Here is a 26975-nt window from a genome sequence, read left to right as displayed (position 1 = left end):
CCCACTTCAAGAATCCCGGGCTGAAGTCCATATGACGAATGGTTGCTAGTAGAAACTCCCAGCTAAGAGTGTTGAAGGCTTTTTCGATTTCTAAGAACACCGCAACTCAGTCATGTGTGTCCTATGGGGAATCGTGTATAATTTGCAGTAGACGTCTGATGTTAAATGAGTGTACATCCAGTAGGTCAATCTCCGGCTGAGGTAAGACTACTTTTAGCGCCTCACGCTGTGAGCCTGGAAGCTGACCACCCATCTGCGACTCATTGAACACTTCTAGCAAGGGCTGGGTGAGGAGCATAGAGTATGTGGCGTAATATTAATCGGTAGTTCATCCGTACCTGGCGTCTCATTTCAGGCTATCTGAGCTACGGCTGCCTATAGCTCTTCGAGTCGGATGGGCTCGTCAAGGTCAGCTGCGTGTAGTGGGGAGAGTTGGGTTGTAGGGAGATCCCCCCAGCAATGCTTCCATCTGCTAGAGGGTGGGAGCCAGAGGTACAGTGTACAGCATGCGGTAGTAGTCGTGGGAAGGAGTTTGTGTAGTGGCCAGTGAGCCATCATCTAATCTAATAGCTTCAATCTGCGAGCAAGCCACGCCTGTAACCTCCCAGAGCTGTCACCCGCCGCTTGTAATCTGGTCAGATGGTATTTATAATTATGTCTGCTTAAACACGTTCTGCTTCCCTTTGTCTTTGGGAGGTTGCAGAGGTGATCAGGCTTGGCCAGCCGGGCTGCAACTGCCCTTTCAAAGGAGCATAGCTCCTCCTTCTCAAATGACATCAGTGGGGGGGAGTAGGGGTTCTGCGAGTGCCTTTGTGTGCCATGTGGGAATATTTGGGCACAGCCTGCCACACTGCAGTTCCAGTAACAGTGGACAGTGGTCAGAGCGGATACGGGCCAAATACTCTGATCTCACATTCACCCATCCCAGGTAGGCAGAGCCGGGGATCATGCCAATTCTGGTAGGAAAGTCATGGGCCAAGGACTAGAAGAGGTACTCACTGTCTCAAGGATGTGTGATACACCATAAATTTCGGAGCCTCCTACCCGAATTCCGGGAGCCAAAACACTGGAATGTCTGTCTCCTGTGTGCACCATGCAACGAGGGGAGAGCACACAATTAAGCACCCCCGCCCCAAAAGGCAGGACGGCGTTGTACCATGAAAAAGTGCAGGTGTGAGCTGGTTGAGGAAATCCACCAATTATGATTGGGTGCATAGACTCCCTTATGGTTAAGGATGACCAATCCATGAGTCCTTCCAGCACAACATATCGACCCTCAGCGTCCGCGCTATAGAGCTCCATAACATAAGGGACCTCAGTGCTATCCACATTAATTCTCCTCTGGCCAATGGCGATGCGGATAGGCCATATATCTGCCCTCCTATTTGAATTTTCAAACTTGTGTTTCTGTGAGGTGCGCAGTTTTAAAATATCGAAATGTACGCATTGGCACATATGATATGTATGAATTCGACCTTGTTTAATTGGAGTCGCCATGCCGCGCACATTCCATGTCAGTACGGCGTAGTGGGGGATAACATTATGGGTGCGTGTGCTCATTGCGACAGAAAGCTTGGAAGCGCTCTTGCTTCAGGTGACTTGACCATACCGGACTCTACCCCGACGTGTGTGCGTGCAAGGCAAGTATCTCCCCAAGGGGAATATTTCTCAATTCCCTCAGTCCAAACAATCTAAAAGTAACAAACGCAGTAATACTAACCAAAACCCTGCAAGGCAGGTGACATTCAAGCCTTCTGTCAAATAGCCCAAACTCATAACCTATGCAACAAAAACACCTGGGGTGAACCATGTCCATGTGGAAGGCACTTGGCGGGTGCCTCACCTCCTAACTGCGGCCTTTAGCAAATGGCTCTTCATCCAGTACCTGTTGCAGAAAGCAATAGCTACCCACCCATTGTGGGTCTTGGTAGCTCGATATTTTTCCCGCCACACATCCTCGAAATCCTCTCATGCCTCAGTGGAGGGTAAATATAACATCTAGTAGATATAGCTCCAACATGCCTTAACAATGTGGGTGGCGAGACAGAAGCCAGGTATGTAGAACGTACCTAATAATTGGGAGCAGCGCACCAATGTTGTACTAGGATATTAACTACAAAAGGAAAACAGTTGTGAATGATGTAATGGCCAGGACTCAGAGCAGTGAGTGGGGTAACATACGGGCCCTCGGTTATGTCCACTGTGGATGCACGGGAGCTCTTTTAGTCAGAAACTTAGTCTGAGACATGCCTTTCTTAGTATTGAGAAGGAGTTTGTAGTGTACTGAGTGGCCTCTTGCAATACCTTGATCCGTTCCTCTGCTTGCTTCGTTTTGGTAGGTTTGGCCTTTGATTGTGTTGACAGTGGCGAGGTGTCAGTCATTCTGGGTGCCACAGTTGCATACCAAAGATATAGCTCAACCATGAACAATGTCCAGACATCTTCTGGTGTGGAGAAAATAGGAATCTTCTCACTGTGTACAACCCAGAGTTTCACCCGAAACATCAAAGCATATTTAATTTTCTGATCGCAGAAGCGCCCCTTAACCTTGGCATAGGAGCTCAATAGCTACTAGACCTCCACTATGAAGTCAGGGTATGCAGTGACAGAAGACTCTTCAAATCGCCATGGCCCCTGAGGACGGAAGAGCTTGAAGGATCAGGTCAATTCCCGTGGAGGCGGCCTGCCGGGTATTCTGTGCGCCCTTTCGATCAAGAAAAATATCAGCACTTGACTATCTAGTATGTTGTCCATTAGCCATTTCTCTGTAATAAGGTCTGCACACAGACCCATCACTCTCTCAGGGAAACAGATAAAGCAGATATTATTGCACCTGGAGTGCCCCTTTGTGACTTCCGCCTTGCGATGCAGGGTCGCTACTTCTCCATTCAGGAGTTTCATCTGGGTTCATAGGTCCTGGACAGCCGGTCTCATGGTGCCAATTGAGGATTCTGTTTCTTTCACCCTTTGAGTCAGTTTGCGGTGGTCGGCACGCAGGAGGTTAACACGCTGAGAGATCGTATCAGTCTTGGCTTCCTAGACTCTTTAGTATGTAGGATTGCCTGCAGGATCCTCTCAGAATGAGTAGTGTGCATGGAGAGTTGCCTCAAGTTGGTGCTGGGCAGCTGAAGTGCGGTCAGTGTGGCCTGAGGAGGGCAATGAGTCCGGGTATTCTTTCAGTGAGGGCTTGACTTTTTTAGGCTTCGCCATCATGCTATGGTATGTCCAGAATATTGTGGCAGGAAGCGTGGGCAAATGCAGGTACCACCATCGTGAGTCCGAAGGGAGTGGGGAGGTAATTGTGCCTTTGTGTGCCTACACTGCTTGAGATGGCTAGTTGTGATGGTGTTTAGTCATTGGAGGGGAGTGGGACAATCCTTGAGTCAAGGATGCTAAGAAGCACGTTTGGGTAACAGAACACTGTTTCCAGTCAGTATCCGGTCATCTCAGGATGTCACTGGGCTGATCGCTACAGAAGTGTGTATCCCAGTTTGGTGCTGTTCCCAGGTGGAGAGACAAGCATTCAAGGATCCCTACCACGCCTCGCAGTGGCAGTGTGCAACAATTCAGGGGGGCCCCCACTGGTAGCTGAAGCAGAGAGGCGTCAGTAGTGCGAGGGTAGTTCTGTGTAGCAATTAAGGGTATCTTTAGTGCTTCCTTCAAGAACCGCAGTGCAGGAGACCACATTCCCAAACAACACCCTCCACCCCACCCCACCCCCCTCCACCCCCAATCCCCCTTTTTACCTGCAGATATCATCTTGTCTAGATATTGAGGCAGGGGGCTATGTCAATTGCAGACATGCAGATGCCCCCACGCCCGATTGTGTTTGGTCCTTTGGTAATTAATGGAGCGCACGGCTCTCGATACGTGCCAGATAAAAGCTTTGCACACCTTGGGGAGAGCAGATGATGCAGCAAGTTATCCTGCTGTGGGGAGACCAGAATATCAGTACAGTATCGCCGCCAGCCCAGACAGGCCTCCACTCACCGCCGCTGCTCTATGTAATGAGAGTTGTGTCCAGGACACTCCTGATGATGCCAGGTCCTGGGCTGCTTGTGTCTGGGTCAAGCTCCCGCACCATGCAGAAGAATGTCTGCCATGGCAGCAGTATTGCAGAAGGGCATGTCATGAGGTGGCCACAGGTGGAGGTTGCACCACCACCACCTGCACAGGCTGCTGCTCACATTGTGTTGCAGCGACTCTGTCCCAGTTACTCGGAGGGCTTCTGTACCCCACGGCTGCTCTGCGATGCGTTGCAGGCCGAGCTTGGGGCTGGCAGGCTGTCTATCGGTCATGGCCCCACTTCAAGCCACCCCTGTGTTAGGAGCAATGCCAGTAGTGCCCAAGCACACCTGACAGCACAGGCTGCAGTCAAAAGTTAGCAGCACCTGGAACCTGGATATAAAAGTAGCGGGACAGGACAGGCCACATTGCCAAGCCGGCAGTTCGCTCGCTGTCAGCTCTGGTTCCACCTCCCAGTCAGGCGGAAAAAACAGTCTTCAGGTGTCATCCCCTCGCCGCATGTAGCAGGACATTGCTCATCTCAGCAGGGTAGCTGGATGGGTCAGTTTTGACAGGATGTTGTTTATGCCTGAAGTGGAGCTTTTCACTAAGCATCCTTCTCTGCCACCATCTTGGCCACGCCCTATAGCCAGCGATTCTTACTTGCCACAGACATCTTAGGTTTTAGATATGTTGGATTAAATAGCCTCTCAAGAAGTTGGTGAATTCTGCTGTTAAATAATACTTTACCTGTGGCGATCTTGTCAAATCAAGAGTCTTAAGAACTCATAGGGTAGCTCTCCTTTTCCAGCGGTAAAACAGGTTTTCTCTCATGAGTGTTTGGAGTGCCATTGAGTCATTCACTAGATGCATCAATCCTGTGCTATAAACCCTGTACTCAACACCTTCATTTGATGAAGCATCTACATCTACCTTAAAGTTACGAAGTTTCTAGATTTTTGATGAAAGGTATCTTATTTAAGGTGGCGTTGTGTTTTGTCTTCCGGTTCCATGACTCTGAAGCTCTTCTCTTAGCCTTCATACTGCAACCACTGCAATTAAAGGGGACTACATTTCTCATTCCATCTTTCTAATGTTGGAATTTGGAGGAAAAAACGTTTTATTTGGTTAAAAAAAAAAGGAAAAACTACCTGGGAGGTGTGAATTCATCCCCACCATAAAGCATTTTGCAACTTTATTGGTTTTTCTTTTCAAAACCAAACTTATATTCTATATTATGTCAGTAGACTAAAACTCTAATGTAGCATCAGTAGTTGATTGGGTATGTGCTGTGTTTTTTTTCTTTCCCATTGACCTTACTAGCATTCAACATTGATCTTCATCGTTTCTGCTCTGCCATTGTTTTTCTCTCATTTTTTATTGTGAATGTAATTTGAACTGATTCTGAATGACTGACACCTAACTTAGTAGTCACCTCACCTACACTGGCTGGGCAGTAAAGCAATTATCAGTGACTGAGTTATCTATAGTTGTTTTCCATACATTTAGTACAAGTTAAGTACACTATTGGTTTCTACAGAACACTTGCTCTGTGAAAGCACAAAGAGAAAATACTAACAGATCATTTTTAATTGTTTACAGTTGAAGAGGAACAGACTATAATTTACATTCATATAGTTAATTCTCTTTCATGGTGTCAAAGCTGGCTCCTCCGTAGATCACATTTTTAGCCAGTTTGGGGTGTTCCTTACCAGTTTTGTCTAATATCTACTTTTGTAACTCCTTGCACCTTTCTTAATATTTTCTGAAGGCATGAGCTAGCTATTTTTTTCAGTGTTTCTGAATGTTAATAAAGAACCCCGGATCAACAACGAGCCAGGGGTCTTCACCCTTTTGTGTAAATCATTGGAGCTACCAATAGTATTATCAGCCAAGAATACGTTAGTAACCACCTTGTCCAAGATTACCAGTAGTGTTCACCTCAGTACATCAGGACGGTTACCAGCAGTATTGTAAAAAAAAAAAAAAAGGGGGCTTTATCAATTTGGAATTACTTTACATAGGTAATAGATGCCAGCTACAGCTCTCTTGGAAAAAAGCAATCATTTTAGTAATAAGTCTCTGCATGTGATGTATCACTAAAAAATTACCTTTTAAAAATATTTTGGAAAATCATCCATTTTTCTCTAAACATCAGTTTATGAGTTCTGAGACTACACACACGTGTCTTGGGATACGTAGTTTTGCCACACATTTGTTCATTTAACCACGCAAAAAGTTCCAATTTAGAATGCTGGGATGCATATGGGAGAGCTAGTGTTGGGTAGCTGGAGAGCTCAAGAGTTCTGGTTGGAGAAGTCTAGTTTACCGTAACTTTGGGTATCTTGATTTATTTAATTTAAAAGTATAAGCACTCCCTTCATTCTAGTAGGACTTATGCAAGGGAAGCAGAGTAGCTTATTTTAGAGCCTTTAACAGATCATCAAAATGGACTAAGGAGCCAGCTCTTAATGTATTGCATGTGCGGGTTTTGGGAAGCTTCCGTGTCTACTATGAATATCGGATATGCATTTGCCCTGCTATGTGTGGGTATATGGCTATGTAAACAGAGTCCGGTTGCTCAAAATGAGAAAATACAAAGGGGTTTGAACAGCTTCTGTAAATAATTTTAAACCTATTTTATTTTCCCAGGTTGTGTATGTGTTTTTTTTTTTTTTTAAATGTAAAATTGAACTAAAGTTGGCTTGGAGGCATTTCATTTTGTTGTTTGACGTGTCCTTCCTTATGTCCTTGGTGATAAGGAATGGCTGTTATCTTTGCTACATATGACTTTAATGAAAATCTTGATTATAAAGAATCGAAGTTACACCCCAAAAATAATTCTGTATGGAACTTGGGCTGAACTTTAGACACAAGCTCTCCCTTTGCTTGAGAGCATAAGGAAAGTAAAATCTTGATTTATTTAATTTAAAAGTATAAGCACTCCCTTCATTCTAGTAGGACTTATGCAAGGGAAGCAGAGTAGCTTATTTTAGAGCCTTTAACAGATCATCAAAATGGACTAAGGAGCCAGCTCTTAATGTATTGCATGTGCGGGTTTTGGGAAGCTTCCGTGTCTACTATGAATATCGGATATGCATTTGCCCTGCTATGTGTGGGTATATGGCTATGTAAACAGAGTCCGGTTGCTCAAAATGAGAAAATACAAAGGGGTTTGAACAGCTTCTGTAAATAATTTTAAACCTATTTTATTTTCCCAGGTTGTGTATGTGTTTTTTTTTTTTTTTAAATGTAAAATTGAACTAAAGTTGGCTTGGAGGCATTTCATTTTGTTGTTTGACGTGTCCTTCCTTATGTCCTTGGTGATAAGGAATGGCTGTTATCTTTGCTACATATGACTTTAATGAAAATCTTGATTATAAAGAATCGAAGTTACACCCCAAAAATAATTCTGTATGGAACTTGGGCTGAACTTTAGACACAAGCTCTCCCTTTGCTTGAGAGCATAAGGAAAGTAAAATAGATTTATAGAATTACAAATCTGTAAACCGTCCTTTGCTAAAAATAGTCTGAGCTGGGAAGGGCAATAGAAAATAATTGCACAGTTTAAAAATGTAATTACAGAGCACCAAGCAAGGAAGATTTTACAGATGTCCTCGAACTTAAATCCCTGCAGCTTTGTTTTAATATATGGGGTTTTAAAGGACACTGCCTGGTTTACTATGCAAATTCCGTGACACAGCCTCAGACGAAGTGCTTTTAATGACTGTTAATAAAATATGCTATTTATGCTAGTTACAATGTCAAACCACTTCTATTTTTTCATCATGCTGCATGAGACAGGGAGTGATCATTCTTGTTGTACTGTGCAGCAATTAAGTTGTTCCCCTAAAGGGGCTCACTTCATAGCTGAATTTCTTGCTCAATCCATGTACCTCAGTTCATGAACATCGCTTTTTAGGCTTTTCACTGAATGCCTTAACTCAGACTAAAATAGACACCTGGGATTGTCTTGTGCACCTGAACTTGTACCCCTTTTCTTGCAGGAAGCTCAGGCATATGCAGATGACAACAGCCTGCTATTCATGGAGACCTCAGCAAAGACTGCAATGAATGTGAATGAAATCTTTATGGCAATAGGTAACATAATGTTTTTTCTACTTTTGAACAGTAACTTTCTTTTTGAGAAGTTATTTACTTTGGCATTTGCTAACTGTCTCAGTTTCAACAAACTGAAATTGTAACTGTAGATAGTAAAGTGCTTTGGAATCAGAAAAAAATGCTTACAACTATACACGCTCCCCAATTTATCATTGCTGTGTTCCATTAGCAAATTCTCTATGCTCATCAGAATTATTATTTAAGTGTACTATTGACATATTTTTTATATCCAATCTTTAGGTTAGCAGGCTACACTTATGAATGGTATTATTTAAGTTTAATTGAATTATACCAATTCTATAACACTCACACCCTGTATGTGGACCACTTAAGCACTTACCCACGTGGATAGCAAACTACACCATGTGTGCCTGTGTGGTTGAGAGTAGGATTGGGTGGAACTCACTAAATAAGACTCCACGGAATTCCGCAGGGTTACATAAAATCTATGCAAGATTCAGTGGGCTTCCACCAGCAGGCAGAACTAGGCACGTCTCACTGCTTGCGCAGATTTAGCATTGTGGGACCATGTTCCATTCCGAAAATTCAGAGCGACCGACATCACGCTGTGTCAGAGGGCACAGCTACTTAATTTTGCTACAGCTAGATTAGATTTTCTTCTTCAGTGGCAGCCTTCTGACCGTGGTTGCGACCTCCCTCCTTAGAACAATCTAGCTACCGAAAATCGTGCAACTAGACAGCAAATCACATTTGCCCTTGCCAACTTACCGTTTGGGGCCGCACATGAGGAAAAATAACCCTCGGTGATTGGTGGAATTTGGCCAGAACTTCACGATTCAAGAGTAACATGGAGTCGCCAAAATTATGCAAGTACTGTTGGCAGAAAGTAATATTTTGGCCACCTTTTAGTTGAGGGGGTGTTGGTGTTTTTTTTTTTTTTTTATATATATAGAAGTGCTGTCATGTTGTGTATGATGAGATGGGGTGCAGGTCTGTTATGAAACACTGGACCTGGCAGTGTGATTGGCGAGGGTAGATGAAACACAAATTAAAAATAATTACTAATCCTGCTTGGTTAAAGGGGCAGTGGGATACTGTGTGAATGTGTACCAAAGTGTGGCGGGGGGGGGCTAATAAGTGATGGCCCAGTAGTCCATATAGCAGTATCTGACAGACAGCGGTGCTGTTCAACGAGTAAAAGGATCCTCAAAGGGCATTAATGGTAATTGGTGACGAAAGCAATAGCCATGCACCTTTTTATTTTATACTGTCAACTGCTGAACAAATACACCTCAAGGAGGAAGGTTGTAGTAGAGCAACCAAGGTTGGCAATCAGAGCAGAAACTATACAAAAACTTTAAAAAGCTCTGATTCTACCTACCTATCTACCTACTTCTGCTAGCCTGAAGAATTCAAAATTTGAGTAGGGGTTTATGCCACCAGTCTCGCTTAAGGCATATCAGCACCAGTTGAGCAAGTCTTTGTTCGTAGGACCAACCCCAGCTAGAGAGGCGCACTGCACACATGAGGGTGAGAGACGAAGCACTTGGTAGGTTCCTTCCCTGAGAGAGCAAGAACAAATTAACTTGCTTTGTGTTACTCTGCTGTCCTGCACACAAAGTTAAATTTGTGGGTACTAGGGACGCTTGTTCTTTCTGGTTTACATAAAGGCAACCTTCTGACCTTCTAGAATTTCCTTGTTTAACAACCTCCACCTTTATTGTTAGTAGTGAATGACTTGCTTTGCCTTATTAGTTAATACACATGCATTAAGGGGATTGTGGTTTCTTTCTACCATGCTTTCACAAACAATATGAAAAAGTCACTTTTTTTCAAAAGACTGCAAACGTTCTTTATTTATTTTACAAACTTAGATGAAAACGTTATTCATAGCAGTATCTTTACTTCTGCTGAGTGAGGGCAACTTCTCATTTGTTTATAGTTCATGTATGCCCAATTAGCTAGTTTAAAGAGTAGAAACCAAAAGAGGATGCTGGAAAACTACAGTTCGTGACAGCAAATAGGTCCCTCAGTGCTTCTTGAATTGGCCTTTTTAAAAGGAAACGGGCCAAGATGTTGGGAGAGAGAGAAAAATTGATGGTGCAAAATACCTGCAAATGTCAATCTGTAATGCAAACTTATCTTAATTTACCTTATTTGTTCCTATCCCATCACTTCCAAAATCTGGCCAGCACAGCTTCTGGGTTCGGCTTTGACTTTGCTTTCCATTAACTAATACATTTTCCACAGGACAATGGGAAGTACCAAGACAAAAATATATAGGGATGTTTCCAAAAGCTCAATACCCTCTGTCCCAATAAGGAATGACTTTTTCGTTTTCTCTCCTCACACTCGCCAATATAAACCATATCAGATATGTATTCTTATCACAAACCCACCCTCAATTAAATCATAGCAAATTAAGTAGCAAGAACTCAACAACTGTACAAGTTTATTTAAATTAGTAATTTGGAGCATTGCACCTGATTAAATCATAGCAGCAACACATTACTTTAAGAAAAAAAGATCATAATTATGGGTATGCAAAACTTGCATAATATGTTTCCGTGAAATTATGGAAAAAATTATGCAAAATGCGTCATTGCACAAAATGCAAAGCTGCCACTTTTTGCTATGTTTTATCACAATAAATGTTCTTGTCGATATTGGGCACAGGGACACATTTAAACAGCCATTCGCTTTCTGTTCTCAGCATTCACTATAATTATTGTTACCACAAATTGTGCGTTTACTGTAAGTTTTTGCCACAAATGGTGTATAAATACACAAGATGGTGTAATGTTGGAAATGTGGTGTAAAATGAACTTCCCGATATTATGCAGAGTGAGCTGTTATAATTTGAATTTCATCCAGCCCTACAACAAATCGACAAAAAAACAAGCTACTGTACTAAAATACGTTCAGGTCTACAAGTCAATAGAAAAAATCACAAACTGAGTCTAAATGCAAAATGCCAAAAATTTCCTACAACAAACTGCCACCCCTTATAAAAAATAATACAGAAAATGTATAGGTTTACAAATATTACAGTCAAATAGAAGCGTAACCACGTAATGAGCGATTGAGGGACATTAATTTTCCCTAGCATAATGGCAGTTTCTCCTTTTTGTTTTTTCTGAACATTAAGTAAAAAAACAAACATCCCCTCTAGCTAACATAGAATTCCACATTCCCATGCTACTCTAGAGTAAAAACTGAAAACATATTGGTGCTCTCATCTTGTGATACATGTCATTTGGTTTTGGAAACCTACTTTGTATCCACTTTTAAAAACGTTTAAGAACAGCACGTTTATTAAACTTTCACGCTCTGGAGAGTTAACTTTTTATTTTTTTACTTACATCTTTTTAATTAGCATTTTGTGGTAAATGATCAACAACAGTTGGCATTCCATGGATTAACAACTCGCTTATCACATAAGGCCAGTGTAAACCTCCCAGATTATTCTGCATTCATATCCTTCTATATGCAATGCCTAGACTAGATAAAAACCACTGACGCTGAGAGGGAGAAGGTCCTCAATCTAGTGTATCCTGCTAGAAAGCAGAAGGTAGAGAGTAAGGTTGTTCTTATGATCACTAAACAGAAAAACATCCTCCGGGACAAACAGAGTTCACATAGGAACCTCTTTATGCAATTTCAAATAGTGGGGAACATGGGTCTGCCGAAATAAATCCAGGGAGAAAAACCAATAGAAGTCAAGTTTCTTTATTCCAGAAGCAGAAGAACCCACAGGTCAGTCCTCTGACCTCCATCCATGTCAGAGGACTGGAGGAACTTCCAACAGTTCTCAGAACCTTCTGAGTGTTTAAAAGAATGTTCTTGACTTATGCAAGAGATAACTACAATAAAATAAGCAACCATAGTACATAAGCATGTATATAAAGATGACACATAAAATACCTAACTTCATATTACATCACCCTCTTTCCACAGCCAAACAAAACAAATAACTAATATAATTCAAAATCCTGTTATTTAACCTCCGTTTTGGAACTACATGTTCTTTCGCATCTCTGTCGTAGTCATGCAAGTGTTGCCTGAAACAGAAGCCTCAAGAACTGGAACACTTCTTTCTTGTCGAGGAAGATTGTTAGCCCGTGGATCAGTGTTTTTCATAGAACAGTCCACATCCAAGAATAACTTTCACTTACACCATTATTATGACGTGTTTTGGTAAATCCCAGCCTAAACATCTGAGAGGGGAACAACACTCTGTTACCCCATCATTTCCCTTGTTAGAACACTGAAGCTTTGCTAGTTTTAAGCACCTTAATATGCCATGTATATTTCAACTCTCCTTTCAATATTTTGGCAGTTTTTTTGTTATTTAAAACCAATTATGTACTTTAAATTTAACATTATGTTTTTTTTCTACAGTCGTACTATTTGTTCTGTTTATTTTGTTTTTCTAGCACCTTGTCTCTTAAAAGCTTGTACTTTCCCCCACCCTCCGCCTCTCCTCCCCCACCCCTCCAATAATCCATTGCAACCTTTACTCAAGGCCCTTCCTGAAGAGGTACAGAAAAAAAAGGTTTGTTGGATGTTTTTTAATGCTTGTCTGAGACAGTACATTCCTGACATTTCTCAGTCAGGACCAAAACTGTTTTATCTAGACCAGGTCACCAAAAGTACGGTTTCAATTTCTTTGCAGGCAGATGAAATACCCAAATGGCCATCATGAGCAATCATAGTTAATCCTGCGGGAAGGAGGAACAAAAAGATTTAATCACCAACAAATCTGACAAACAGTAATTTGCCTGATGGTCAACCAACCTTCATGTAGTGAAAAACGTTCTGTAACACCTCATCTTAAGCCAGGGCAGATACCTATTCACTTTCCGATATAGCTCCATTACACATGCAACAGCATCCGCCACCACACATTCTTTATCACTCTCATAAGAGTTGCTAGAAACAGATGGCAGCAAGTAAGACAGTCTGCTTGAATGTTGTTACCTCCTTGAACATATTTGACAACTATAGGGTATTCTTGGAGTCTGAAAAGCAGTCTTACCAATCGTGCAGATGCTTTGCTAATTCCCTTGCCACTCAAAAGGTACATGGGAGGTTTGTGGTCAGTGAACAAATTAAAGGATGTACCCCATATGTATGTCTTAAACTTGTTCACTGCCCAAACTCATGCAAGTGCCTCCCTTTCGATTATGCTGTAATTTGCTTTTGCTTTGGACAATGTCCTAAAAGCAAAAAACACTATTTTCATGCCCAATGGCACACTTTCTAAACACAGCCCCTATAATTCTCAAGCTCACATCAACAGTAATGAAATATTTTTCTGGGGGTTCATACAGTTGCAATTAAGGGGCATTGATGACCAGCTCTTTAATGCTTTCGGAAGCTTGATTCATCTGTGAGGGCCAATCAAACTTGCTCTTTTTTTTAATAACAACCTGTGGTTGAACTAAAAGAGTATATCCAGGAACAAAAAAAGCATAATTTTTGCATAAGCCCAAGAAGGACCTACAGTATGTGCATCTTTGTCCGCTGAAGGTGGTCTATTTTTGATAGCCTCACTATTATAAGCCTTAGGTTTGATACTGGTTTCTAATATTGTGTGACCTAGGTATTCTACCTGCTTAACCATCAAGTTAAATTTTTCTAACTACCGTCATACCATGCTCTTCTAGTGTTTTAAATATTCTTTCCAGAATGACCAAATGGTATTCTTCGGTTTTAGTAAACCCCAGGTTGTCATCTTGGAATGCTTGTACCTGTGGTTCATTACTGAAAAGAGTATCCATCTTCTAAAAGACACTTGCTGCCGATGCAAGGCCAAATATTCTTAAATATTTGTATGCACCATAGGGTGTAAAGGCTGCGAGTCGTGACTGAGGGCAATTTGATGGTAGGTCAAATGAAGATTTGTTGTGGAAAAATATTTGCCATCCCCTATGTTGGCAATCATTTCTTAAATGCACGGCATGGTCTGGCAATCCTCCAGTATATTTTGATTAAGTGACCTCAGATCAACACATAGCCTAAAGTTGCTTGACGGTTTCATGGTGAGAGCAACCGGGAAAAAACCACTCCGAAGAGTAAGTAGAAGCAATTTCACCTTCTGAGGAAAGTTTTTTTTTCCAGATGTTTTTTTCAAATCTCCCTCACGCTTATGTTTACAGGTCGTACCTTGTGTATGACTAGTGAAGATTTTTTTTTTTTTTTTTTACTTTATGGCGTGCTAAAAACCTTTTACTGTACCAATGCTAGCACTAGAAACACCTGGAAATGTATTCAACATAGATTGCCTACCATAAATCTGAGTCTCTATGGTTAAAATCTGTATTTCACTTAGTACAATAGGTTCATCATGGCGTAAATACCCAATTTCACCAAATCCATCCCACTATATCTTGCCTTTTGACAGCCACATACTTTGGTACAAATGTCTCTATTCAAACACTCAATTGTGAATACAAAGTAACTAATAATTCAACATCCTGCTCTCCAAATGCTTATGGGACTGCTTGAAAGTGGGTAGCTTTACTGCTGCAATTACACTTCTCCCTTACACCAGGAAATACAGGATGATTTCCCATGTGGTTTCTAGAACAGCATCTCCAATACTAAACCCTTTCTTAATTTTACTATTCTTATTAACAGCCCAAATCATGGATTCTTCCGAAATGCAATTAACTGGTGATAAACCAGCTTGATTACCACCCTGAAGGGTTCCCTGATTCATCAGGACTTGTGTTGCTATAATAGACCTCTCAGTACTTCTTGCAATATCAAGTCTCCAACAGAGTCCAATTTCTGCATGTTTGTGTGTGTGTGTGTGTGTGTGTGTGTGTGTGTGTGTGTATATATATATATATGTTCGATGGCATGTGTAGCTGCTGATACTCATGCCGTGCACTGTTCCTGCCATCTAGTGTTGGGATCGGAGTGTTACAAGTTGTTTTTCTTCGAAGACACAGGGAAAATACAAACCATTCCTCCGCTCAAGTTCAAAAGAAAACTGGCTTTTCATGAGACTGAAATGCAACCAAAGGCCAAGGTGGTTAGATAAGTCACCGCCCCCGCATTTCTCACCACAAACGTCACCACCCCCACATTTCTCACCACAAACGTCCCCACTTCAACCACCGCAACTGTCACCAGTGGGTACACCAATGGCACAGTCACCCACACACACTGGGATGACGCAGTACGATGCGGACCCCTGGGATCTATACTACCCACCAGTTTCGGACAACAGTCCAGAGTGTTATCCTAAAAAACCTTCATCTCCAGAGGATAGCACGTCCTACACGCAGGTACTGGCCGGAGCAGCAACATTTCACAATGTTACAATGCATTCAGAACCAGTGGAGGATGACTTTCTGTTTAACACTCTGTCATCCACGCATGCTTCGTACCAAAGCCTGCCAATGCTACCAGGCATGCTTAAACATGCACAACAGGTTTTCCAAGAACCAGTAAAAGGGAGAGCCATCACGCCCAAGTGTCGAGAAAAAATATAAACCGCCCCTGTCAGACCCTGTGTTTATTACACAACAGCTCCCTCCAGACTCCGTTGTAGTGGGGGCTGCAAGAAAGAGGGCAAATTCAGTCATCAGGGGATGCGCCACCCCCTGACAAGGAATGCTGTAAGTTTGCGGCAGGGAAAAGAGTGGCATCGCAAGCGTATTGCCAACTCACAAGCCCTCCTTGCACGCTATGACAGGGCACATTGGGACGAGATGCAGGATATTATCCAACATCTACCAAAAGAGCATCAAAAACGTGCCCAACAAGTGGTGGAGGAGGGACAGGCCATCTCCAACAACCAGATCCGCTCTGCACTAGACTCTGCTGATACAGCGGAACAGACTGTCAATACAGCAGTCACCATTAGAAGGCTCACATGGCTGCAAACTTCTGGTTTTAAACCAGAGATACAGCAGGCGGTATTGAATATGCCGTTCAATCAACATCAGCTATTCGGGCGGGGGGTGGACACTGCAATAGAAAAAATGAAAACGGACACGGCCAAAGCCATGGGCGCGCTCTACTCCTCTCAATACATTGGAACATTTAGGAAACCACAGTTTAGGGGAGGGTTCATTCACCAACCCGCAGAACCATCCACCTCCCAAACAAAACCCACTTACCAGTCTCAGTACCAGAGAGGGGGGTTTCGTGGTTCCTACAGAGGACAGTTCCCAAGAGGAAGAGGGAAATTTCAGCCTGCCAAGCAAACACCTAGTAGCAAGCAATGACTTCAGTGTCACACTACCCCAACACACATCACCAGTGGGGGGGAGATTAACAAAATACCACCACAATTGGGCACACATTACCACAGACACATAGGTTCTATCAATTATCCAACATGGGTACTGCATAGAGTTCACAAAATTCCCTCCAGATGTTCCCCCAAGAATGCACAAAATGGCAATACACCACCTAGACCTATTACGAATAGAGGTCCAAGCACTACTAGCAAAACAAGCCATAGAACTAGTACCTTATCACCAGAGAGGAACAGGGGTTTACTCCCTATATTTCCTTATTCCAAAGAAAGACAAAACGTTAAGGCCTATTCTAGATCTCAGAACGTTAAATCTCTTCATCAAATCAGATCATTTCCACATGGTAACACTACAGGACGTAGTTCCCTTACTAAAACAAGGGGAATACATGGCAACACTGGATCTAAAAGATGCGTATTTTTACATACCCATTCATCCATCTCACAGGAAATACCTCAGGTTTGTAATACAATGCAAACATTACCAATTCAAAGTGTTGCCCTTCGAAATAACACCGGCACCCAGGGTATTTACAAAATGCCTAGCTGTTTAGCAGCTTATATAAGGAGACATCACATGCATGTATTTCCGTATGTAGACGATTGGCTAATAAAAGCCAACACTCAACAACAATGTCAAATTCACACGCAATATATAATAGATACTCTACACAAACTAGGGTTTTCTATAAATTACCAAAAATCTCATTTACAACCATCCCAAATACACCAATACTTGGGAGCGACACTCAACACACAAAAAGCAATTGCCGCTCCAAGTCCACAAAGAGTTCCATTTTTTCAAAATATAAGATCAAGCATGCAGCCAAACCAACAATACACGGTCTACTTTGTGATGAAACTACTAGGCATGATGTCATCATGCATAGCTATTGTCCCAAACGCAATGCGGTCCTTACACCAGTGCCTGGCAAGACAATGGAAGCAGGCACAGGGTCAACTCCAAGATCTAGTGTTGATAGACCGCCAAACACACTCTTCGCTTCAATGGTGGAACCCTGTAAATTTAAACAAAGGGCGGCCTTTTCCAGACCCAGTGCCTCACGCCATTATCACAACAGACGCCTCCATGATTGAGTGGGAAGCACACCTCAACAATCACACATACAAGGTCAGTGGGACAGTCAACAAAAACTTCACATAAATCTCTTAGAACTGCTAGCAGTCTTTCTAGCACTAAAAGCCTTTCAGCCCCTTCTAGTCCGCAAACACATTCTTGTCAAAACAGACAATATGACAACAATGTATTATCTAAACAAACAGGGGGGGGACACACTCGTCACAACTCTGTCTCCTAGCACAAAAAATTTGGCATTGGGCAATTCACAACAACATTCGCCTGATAGCACAATATATACCAGGCATTCACAATCCGCTAGCTGACTATCTCAGTCGAGATCACCAGCAAACTCAGTCGAGATCACCAGCAAACTCACGAGTGGGAAATACATCCCCAGATTCTGCAGGATTACTTCTACCGCTGGGGGACACCAAACACACATCTGTTTGCAACAAAACGCAAAATGCCAAAACTTTGCATCCAGGTACCCACACCCTCAGTCCAAGGGCAATGCTCTATGGATCAGCTGGTCAGGGATATTTGCTTACGCTTTTCCCCCTCTCCCGCTCATTCCTTTCCTGGTCAACAAACTGAGTTAAAACAAACTCAAACTAATACTCATAACACCAACGTGGGCTCGCCAACCGTGGTACACCACACTGTTGGACTTCTCGGTAGTACTGCACGTCAAACTACCAAACAGACCAGATCTGTTAACACAACCCAAACAACAGATCAGACACCCCAATCCAGCATCGCTCAACCTAGCAATCTGGCTCCTGAAGTCTTAGAATTTGGATATCTAAACCTTTCAAATGAGTGTATGGAGGTCATTAAACAAGCAAGGAAACCGACAACAAGGCATTGTTATGCTAATAAATGGAAAAGGTTTGTTTTCTACTGCCAGGCAAATCAAATCACACCGCTAGAGGCCTCCATACAAAACATTGTAAGTTATTTACTACACTTACAAAAGGCAAATCTCGCTTTTTTTCTTCCATAAAAATCCATCTCGCTGCAATATCTGCTTATCTGCAGATTAAACCTACAAAGTCGCTTTTTAGAATCCCATTTATTAAAGCCTTTATGGAAGGACTTAAAAGAATCATACCTCCAAGAACACCACCAGTACCTCCGTGGAATCTTAATATTGTGCTTACACGACTCATGGGTCCACCAGTTGAACCCATGCGTTCTTGTCAAATCCAATTCTTGACTTGGAAAGTAGCCTTTTTAATAGCCATCCCTTCACTACGAAGAGTTAGCGAAATACAGGCGTTTACTATACAAGAACCCTTTATACAAATACACAAACATAAAGTGGTTCTCCGTACAAATCCACAATTTTTACCAAAAGTTATGTCACCGTTTCATCTAAACCAAACAGTTGAACTCCCACTCTTCTTTCCACAACCAGACTCAGTAGCAGAAAGGGCACTGCATACATTAGACATAAAAAAGCGCTAATGTATTACATAGACAGAACAAAAGCATTTCGTAAAACTAAACAATTGTTCGTAGCTTTCCAAAAACCCCATGCCGGTAACCCTATATCCAAACAGGGCATAGCCAGATGGATAGTCAAATGTATTCAGACCTGTTACCTTAAAGCTAAAAGAGAATTACCCATTACACCAAGGGCACACTCCACTAGAAAGAAAGGTGCCACAATGGCTTTTCTAGGTAATAAACCAATGACCGAGATTTGTAAGGCAGCCACTTGGTCTACACCCCATACATTTACTAAGCATTACTGTGTAGATGTGTTAGCAACCCAACAAGCCACAGTAGGACAGGCTGTATTAAGAACATTATTTCAAACAACTTCAACTCCTACAGGCTGACCACCGCTTTTGGGAGGATTACTGCTTTGTAGTCTATGCACAGCATGTGTATCTACAGCTACACATGCCATTGAACGGAAAATGTCACTTACCCAGTGTACATCTGTTCGTGGCATGTTGCGCTGCAGATTCACATGCGCCCTCCCACCTCCCCGGGAGCCTGTAAACGTTTTAGTTGCATGTAAATTGTATATATGTAAATAAATATTCCTTTACTACAAACTATGTACATACATATCTACTCCATTGCATGGGCATCTTTAGTATCCTTATTTTACCAACTCCTACCTCACCCTATGCGGGAAAACAATCTAAGATGGAGTCGGCGCCCATGCGCAATGGAGCCGAAAGGGAGGAGTCACTCGGTCCCGTGACTCGAAAAGACTTCTTCGAAGAAAAACAACTTGTAACACTCCGAGCCCAACACTAGATGGCAGGAGTGTTACAAGTTGTTTTTCTTCGAAGAATTGTTTTTCAATCATTGGATTGAGTGACTCCTCCTCTTCGGCTCCATTGCGCATGGGCATCGACTACATGTTAGTTTGTTTTCTTTCCTCCATCGGGTTCGGACGTGTTTCTTTTCGCTCCAATAGTTCGAGTCGGTAAAGCTTTAAAACTCTAATTCTCGCCGGTATTGTTTCGATCGCGTCATCTTCTGTCGACACTTCGGTACTGTCAGGGCAAACATCTTTACTCGCCCTTCAAGGCGCCTGCGCCCAACTCGGGCCTGGTCGGGCCGACCGCGTGGAAGCCTTATGGACCAGACCCCATTCCGATTTTGTCCTCGGTGCCACGCAAAATTTCCCTACACAGCACAACATCTCGTCTGTAATCTCTGCCTTTCCCCAGATCATCGGGAGGAAAATTGCGAGGCCTGCAGATCCTTCAGTTCCAAGAAGACTCTGAGACAGAAGAGCTCGGAGACTCGAGATGGCATCCAAAAGCACTGAACGTCTCGAAGAGGAGGAGATCATGCAGTTGCCTGCAAAGTCCCAACAGCAGAGAAGTCAAATTTCATAATAAACAACAAACTTCTTTGTTTTAAAAAAAAAAAAACTACAAAAAAAATCTTTTCCCCAAGCACATCTGAGGGAGGAACATGGTACAGGCACACTTTGTTCAGACTCAAAGTTCCAATGCCCGAGGACAGCTCACAAACACCCAGCAGCACTGCTCAAACATTTTGCAAGATGGCCATACGCCACTAGTGGGTACTTCGGAGTAGATGACAGATACTAAACTGACAATTTCACGAGCATAGGCTTGATTCACTACTACTTACCTTTTCTTCGGAGAGTCCCGGAATTCCGCCACTCTTTGCACCATTCAGCACCTTGTGCCAAGACTGTGATGCATGAAGAAAATGGCCTAAGGAATGTGGGGCTTTGGAGGAAATCCCATCTGAAGCTTGTGTTGGTCCCACTTTGCGTACACAGACCCCACTTAAACATTTGTTTTCCCCAAAAGTTACTCAGTTTCCTTTCCTAGGGATTTCAGCGGTCCTTACTCTGACATGGAAAACTGGCAACGTTTTTGCATAATACTGCCTTCCTGAAAATCAGAACGCATAGGTTAACTTTTGGCCCACAGATTTTACAATAAAGAGTTGATTTTTATAAGGTGTTAGATTAGTTCCTAAAGGAACTGCTCATTTTGAACGGAGGAACTAGAATTGTTAACCTTATATTTGAGGGGACATCCGGGGCATCAGTACCAAGACATTCCTTATAGCATTTGGAAGTAAGCAAGAAGTCTTTAATTTACCACTGCTCTTTTACAGTTCTTTTAAGAGGAAACCTTTGTGGGCTACCTAATTATCTTATCAAGGATAGCCTAACTAGTCTTTTATAAAAATGAACATTGTTCCAGCCTTCTTGGACCCTATATATTCACATACCTATGTCCTCTTTTACCAAATGGATTACAGAAAATTAAGTTACTTACCAGCTACTCTGATTTTCTAACATTGATGCCTTTTATACATTATAATGCTTAGAATAATTCCTCTAACAGCGATGAAAGTATGGGAAATATATTCTGAGGCAGAGAACTTGTTAAGACTTTGCAGTCAGCATGACCATCAATGTGAATAGTCATTGAACTTGGTAATTTCTGTTCTGCACAGCATCACCATGGTCTTATCCCTTGGGAATCCAAAGCATTGATCGACTGTCTACTGTGGTAAAATATACTACTATTCAGTGATAAAAGCATCCTTCCAGCTTGATAAGTTGGTAATTTGCTAAATTGCAAAACGGCCAACTATGAGATCTTTTTCCCAAGATAAAGAATCTATTGAGAAGACCCATCAAAACCAACCTTACATAAGGTAATTCACATACCCGGATGTTCTCGTTTTTCTTCCCCAACTGGTTTCCAGTTGCCTGCACAACAGGGGTGATCAAGAATGCATTGTCTAGTAGCCTGGCTTATGAGTGTCTGCATGCACTGAATGTGATCCACCAGAATGTTGGGTGAGTGCATTATAATACGTGCAGTGTTAATGCATTAGAGCTGGGAGACATTGGTTGTTATTAACAGATACTGAAAAGAAGCTCCCCTGTGACCTGTGCGAGATATGCTGTCAATTGAATTAAGCTAGTATATTCTGCACTACAATATATCATTGGCCATTCTTCTGAGAGGCTTCTATCACAGGTTTCTCCAAGCGAACGTTGTTTAGTTTTAAATTCTTCAATACAAAACATGAGCATCCCTCTTTCAATCATGAGTGATAACCCATCCCAGCGTTACTGTCATTGCCATGTTCTTGTTTTTTTTCTGCTGATCTGTGCTTCTCCTGATGCCCCACCTTTTTTGAGTGTTGATTTGTTTGGTTTTTAACTGTCTCCCATTCCTGAAAGTATTTATTTTGGTTTGCTTTCTCGTCTAAAGCAAAATCTGCTACAAAAATATTAATCATGTTTTTTCTTACCACTGTGTCTTGTTTGAGTAATTACCATTGATTGGTTTCCTGTCTCTTCAGTGCTGAAATCCTGTTGTTTTTTATTTTATTTTTTGCATTGGTCTCCAGTCTGATGGTGTCCTGTCTAGAGGTGTGCAGATAGCCACCAGAGATGGTGAGCTTGTCTGCAAGATAACCAGGGTCCTAGCGATAATGGCTTTGTAAATAATGTAGTTGGTTTTGAAGATGGTACAGGCTGACGAGATTCGATGTAGTTCCATCAGAATGTGGGTGGATGTGATATTTGTTCAGACTCCGCACGAGACACGCTACAGCATAATCACCCTGAGCAGTGCTAATGTGCCTGGGAAGCCTTTGAGCGGGGGAATTATGACCATCCAAATGCAAGAGTATGAGGCAAGCAGTTCTGAATTAGCTTTATGGAAGATAGTTGCTCTTTCTGTATAGACATCCATGTCTGAATGAGGTAGAGACAGGATTTTGAGGCATTAGGCAGATGACCCTTTCAAGTACAGTTGTGTATTGTCAGTATATTTCTAATGTTTGTTTTTAGGGATCTGTAGGTGCCTGTGTGGACTAACTTGGATGGTCGTTTGTGGCGACGGCAACTGAGAGGTCTAAGTCAATCAGGAAGCAGGTGTTATCTTCATCTGTTTTCAGGGAGGACATTGCTTAAGATGTGTAAGGTAGATCTCTGTGCTACAGCGTGATCTGAAGACAGAGCGGTAGTGTTGCTGTGACCTTGAAGGTGAGCATAGGCTGCTTTTTTTGATTCTGTAAATAGAGGGTGGGTGAGTTTGCAAGGTCATCATTGCCTAGTACAGATTTATTTAAATGTGGGAGGATCTGGCCTGTTTTTAGAGTGAGGATAGGGTATAAAGTCTTAAAAGGAAGTAGTTTGAAGTAGTTGACTGTGTTGGTGAGATCTGTAATATGTAGGGCTTTGAAGAATGGCCATTGTGGGATTCTTTGATAAGGTGTGGGTGTAAGAGGGGAAGCAGGCTTGGTGTTGTCACTATGCTGTGAGATCGTGTATATATTTTCACTATAGAAAAGGTTGATGAGATTGCACCAGAATGTGGGATAGGTGGGTCAGTAGGGGTTGATGCACTGCTTGGTTGTTTTGAAGTCTGTTCTGTTTGTTAGTGACTTTATGGTGGCGTAGGTATCATATTATAATTTTTTCTAATGTTCTGAGCTGTATACATGATACGTAGGGGAATTTCAGTATCATGAGGTCATAGGGGCTTTTCTTTTCCATTTTCTTTCCTGTCTGCAAGTGTAGAATATTTTGATAACCAGGTTTTTTAGAGTAGTGGGGGGGCTGAAGATTTTAGGCTTATACTTGCATGTTTTAGTAGGAGCGTGGCTGTTCACTTAATTTTTAGGAAAAAGTGTTGGAAGTCATTTAGAACGGTGTTGCTGTCTGTAATAGAGTTGGCAGGGCGAAAGATGACAATGTCTTGTAGATGGAGAAGTCTTGGAATGATTTGTTCAGAATGCTGAGCAGAAAGATGGGGCTGGTGAGGCGGTCATTACAGTCCAGAGGTATGTGGTGTTTGCATTGGATCGTTTGTGAAGTTGAGTAGACTATACTGAGAATGTAGCTTTTGGAGTGTGGCGTTTGGGTACAAACAGAAAGACTTGCAAATGATAGCAAGGCCTCTTCTGTTAATTGCACGATCCACACGATGGAAGCTGTAGTCTCTAAGAAGGACGTCTAGGAAGTGGGGATGGGCCGTGTTTCTGTGATGAAGCTTGTGATTGGTGATAAGGTCTGCTATGTGTAGTGCATGGGGTACTGCAGACAGTTATTGAGCATGAATTGAAAGGTGTGATCTGTCATTTGAGCATGTCGTAGTTATTGGGTTGTTTTCGAGATATGGTCCAAGTCGTGTGAAGCTGCAATGAGTGTCGTCCGATATACCTTTTTTTTTTTTTTTTTTTTAAATCTTCCCAGGGTCTGACTGGATCTTGAAATTTTTTTAGTACAGCCTTCCCTTGCATCGTCTGCGCCAGTAGTGACATGTGCAATGTGCCACCCCAGCTGAACTCAGTTTCTCCTTCTCTACGCCATCAGCCCGGATCCATATCGAGCTTCCCTCAGTCACTTTCGACTGACTGCAACCTTTCAGCTTTTTGTCAGCGACTAATGTGCCTTTTTTGCTCGTTTTTGACAGTCTCTGGAGAAACCCACAGAGTTCAAACCTTGTGGAGCCCGTCATTGATGGATATCTCTTACAGACCCCCACGGGGACTGTCTGTGGTGTCCTGAAAATGACCACGACTCCATTTAATGTGCGGAGTACAAGACAGTGACCCCAAAGGCCACTTGAGAGCTCATCATGTGACTCCGCTCTGTTCCAGGTATTGTTCATGTGGGAGGTCTCTTGTGTCTGTGGGTGGATCTGAATCGCTCTGGTATCGACTTCGCAACCTCCTTAGACCGTTCGTTTCCATTGCCACCAACGCCCATCGGCTGCACCAAACCCATCGTTATTCCCGACTTAGGTTCAAAACCGGACTGGTGTAGCACAACTTCACTTCCAGCTCCAACCAGCCTGATTTGGAGACAGAGCCCTATTAACCTGAAGGGCTCACTGAGGTACATGAATGAATGAAGGGGATCTGAGGATCCGTGTTCCTTCTCTCAAACCCCCCCCTCCCTTCCTCCTCCTCCAAGCAGATTCCTTGGCTGATTACAACTGGTATGAGGACCCAGCTGACTCCAGTGGTCTAAATATCTTACCACATACTGGCCTCCTTTCTCCTCCCACAGTGGCTATGGAGGAAGAAGCTTCCTTCACAATCATGGTCTGGAGGCCAACTGAGGTGCTGGACTGACGGCTGCCCACTGCTCAAGTTGAAACAAACTTTTTGAAGGAGGTGCTTCAACAAGGGACATCCCCATCAGAACCCTTACTACCCATCAGTGAAGCCCTCAATGATGTCCGGCTGGGATATGGACTTGAGCCCTGCACATGCAGTCCTGTGCTCAGGACTATCTCCCTCTGCCATTGTCCCACGCCTGGGGAATCAGCCTTCCTATCCCTGTGAGCCTGATGGTCCAGGAATCATCGTTCCGAACCAGACTCGGCGATTTCCCTACCACACCACTGGATAGAGATTCCAAAAGGCAGAATATCTTCGAGAAGATGATCCAAAGGCAGAATATCTTCGAGAAGATGATCCAAAAGGCAGAAAATCTTCGAGAATAATTTTTTTTAATTTTTTTTCCCCACCAGCCTTGCACTGCAGTCCGTGAACACCGGAAGTTATTCCCATACTGCGTGGGAAATGGTTGTGCACGTGCTGCCTATGGCCCCATATGAGGAGAAGGCAACACTGTCCCAAGCTATTGCTGATGGGCGAGATGCAGCAAAGTTCAAAATTCAATGCTAGTTGGATACAACCTAATCACTGAGCAGAGCCATTGATTCTTCAGTGGCACTTGGACATCATGTCTGGTCGAGGAATACTTGCCTTTCAGGGGATGTCCAAGCCTTGCTTATGGACATGGCCTTTGATGTGACGCATCTCTTCAGAGACCAGGTGAATTCTGCCTTGGAGGAATCGAAGGGTAGTAGGGCCACTGCTAATTCTCAGAAGTCGCCCCGTACAGCCCCATTCCACCTTAATCCCCTTACGTGGCTATGGTAGGGGCTGTCAGACACGCCATTTCCCACCTAGTCACCATGGCTAGCAGGCTCACTTAAGCCTCTTTAGTTTGCCCTCATTCTAGCATGGACACCCTGTTGGTGGCAGAATCTGACAGCAATGGAGAGACATGACATTGAATAAATGGGTACTTCAGATTGTCCAACGGGTTTGCACCCTCCCATTCCAAGAAACCCCTCCTGCCACTCCCTCCATCCCAGATCAGTTGACGGAGGATCATCTTGCTCTCTTGAAACAGGAAGTACGTGCCCTTCGGGCCAAAGGAGCCATTGTGAGGGTGGTAGCTTCAAAAGTAAATCGTGTTTACTATTGCCGCTACTTTCTGGTGCCAAAGAAGGATGGAGGCCTTTGTCCCATCCTAAATCTGCACCTTCTCAACTAATTCTTGAAGAAGGAAGAATTCAGGATAATCATCCTGGCTCATTCTTATCTGCTCCTAATCATGGGGACTGAATGGTAGATTTGGACTTGCAGGATGCTTGCTTCCACATTCCTGTCCTGCCTGCATGCGCTACCTGTAGTTCACAATGGACTAGGACTGTTATCAGTTCGCTGTGCTCCTCAGGTGTTCACCCAGGTAACAACAGTGGTCGCCGCACATCTGCCGTCAAGGGTTCCAGTCTTCCCCCTACCTTGACGATTGGCTGGTCGAAGGCAGGCTCCTCGAAGCAGTCGCCCCACCTCCCAACTACTGCAGACCTCCTGCATTCACTGGAGTTCACTTTCAAGGTGCCAAAGTCACACCTGACTCCCTCTCAAGTGCTCCCTTTCATTCAAGGTCTTCTGGATACAGTGCAGTTTTCGGCGTATCCTCCAGGACAGCAAGTTCAGGATGTTCAGGCTATGATTCCAATGTTTTAACATCTATCCTGGTTTTAGTTGACTGACTAAGGCTGTCGCCATCGTCCACAAGTCCAACCTCCGCCTGAACACACTCTGGAAATTCCAAAGAATCTACAAACCTGATGGAACACCTCCACTTCCAGCTACACACAGCCCGACCGCCACCATTAGGTAAACCCTCATCTACTGCCCTCCCAGACCACGAACACCCTTCACAGACTCCATCACGGACTGCATTTC

At 43.1% G+C, this 26975-nt stretch overlaps 1 protein-coding gene across 1 annotated transcript in view; it reads left to right on the top strand.

The window, feature by feature from the left end:
* RAB5C (RAB5C, member RAS oncogene family) overlaps positions 1 to 26975 on the top strand; it is a 148488-nt gene that overhangs the window by 106493 nt on the left and 15020 nt on the right. The window contains exon 5 of the mRNA XM_069237679.1: positions 8013 to 8106. Coding sequence (XP_069093780.1) covers positions 8013 to 8106 — 94 coding nt within the window. The remainder of the gene's footprint in view (positions 1 to 8012; positions 8107 to 26975) is intronic.

This window comes from Pleurodeles waltl, chromosome 6, assembly GCF_031143425.1.
Source record: "Pleurodeles waltl isolate 20211129_DDA chromosome 6, aPleWal1.hap1.20221129, whole genome shotgun sequence".
Lineage (NCBI taxonomy): Eukaryota > Metazoa > Chordata > Amphibia > Caudata > Salamandridae > Pleurodeles > Pleurodeles waltl.
Note: the sequence above shows the minus strand (reverse complement) of the source record. Positions and strands in the feature narration are given on the sequence as shown.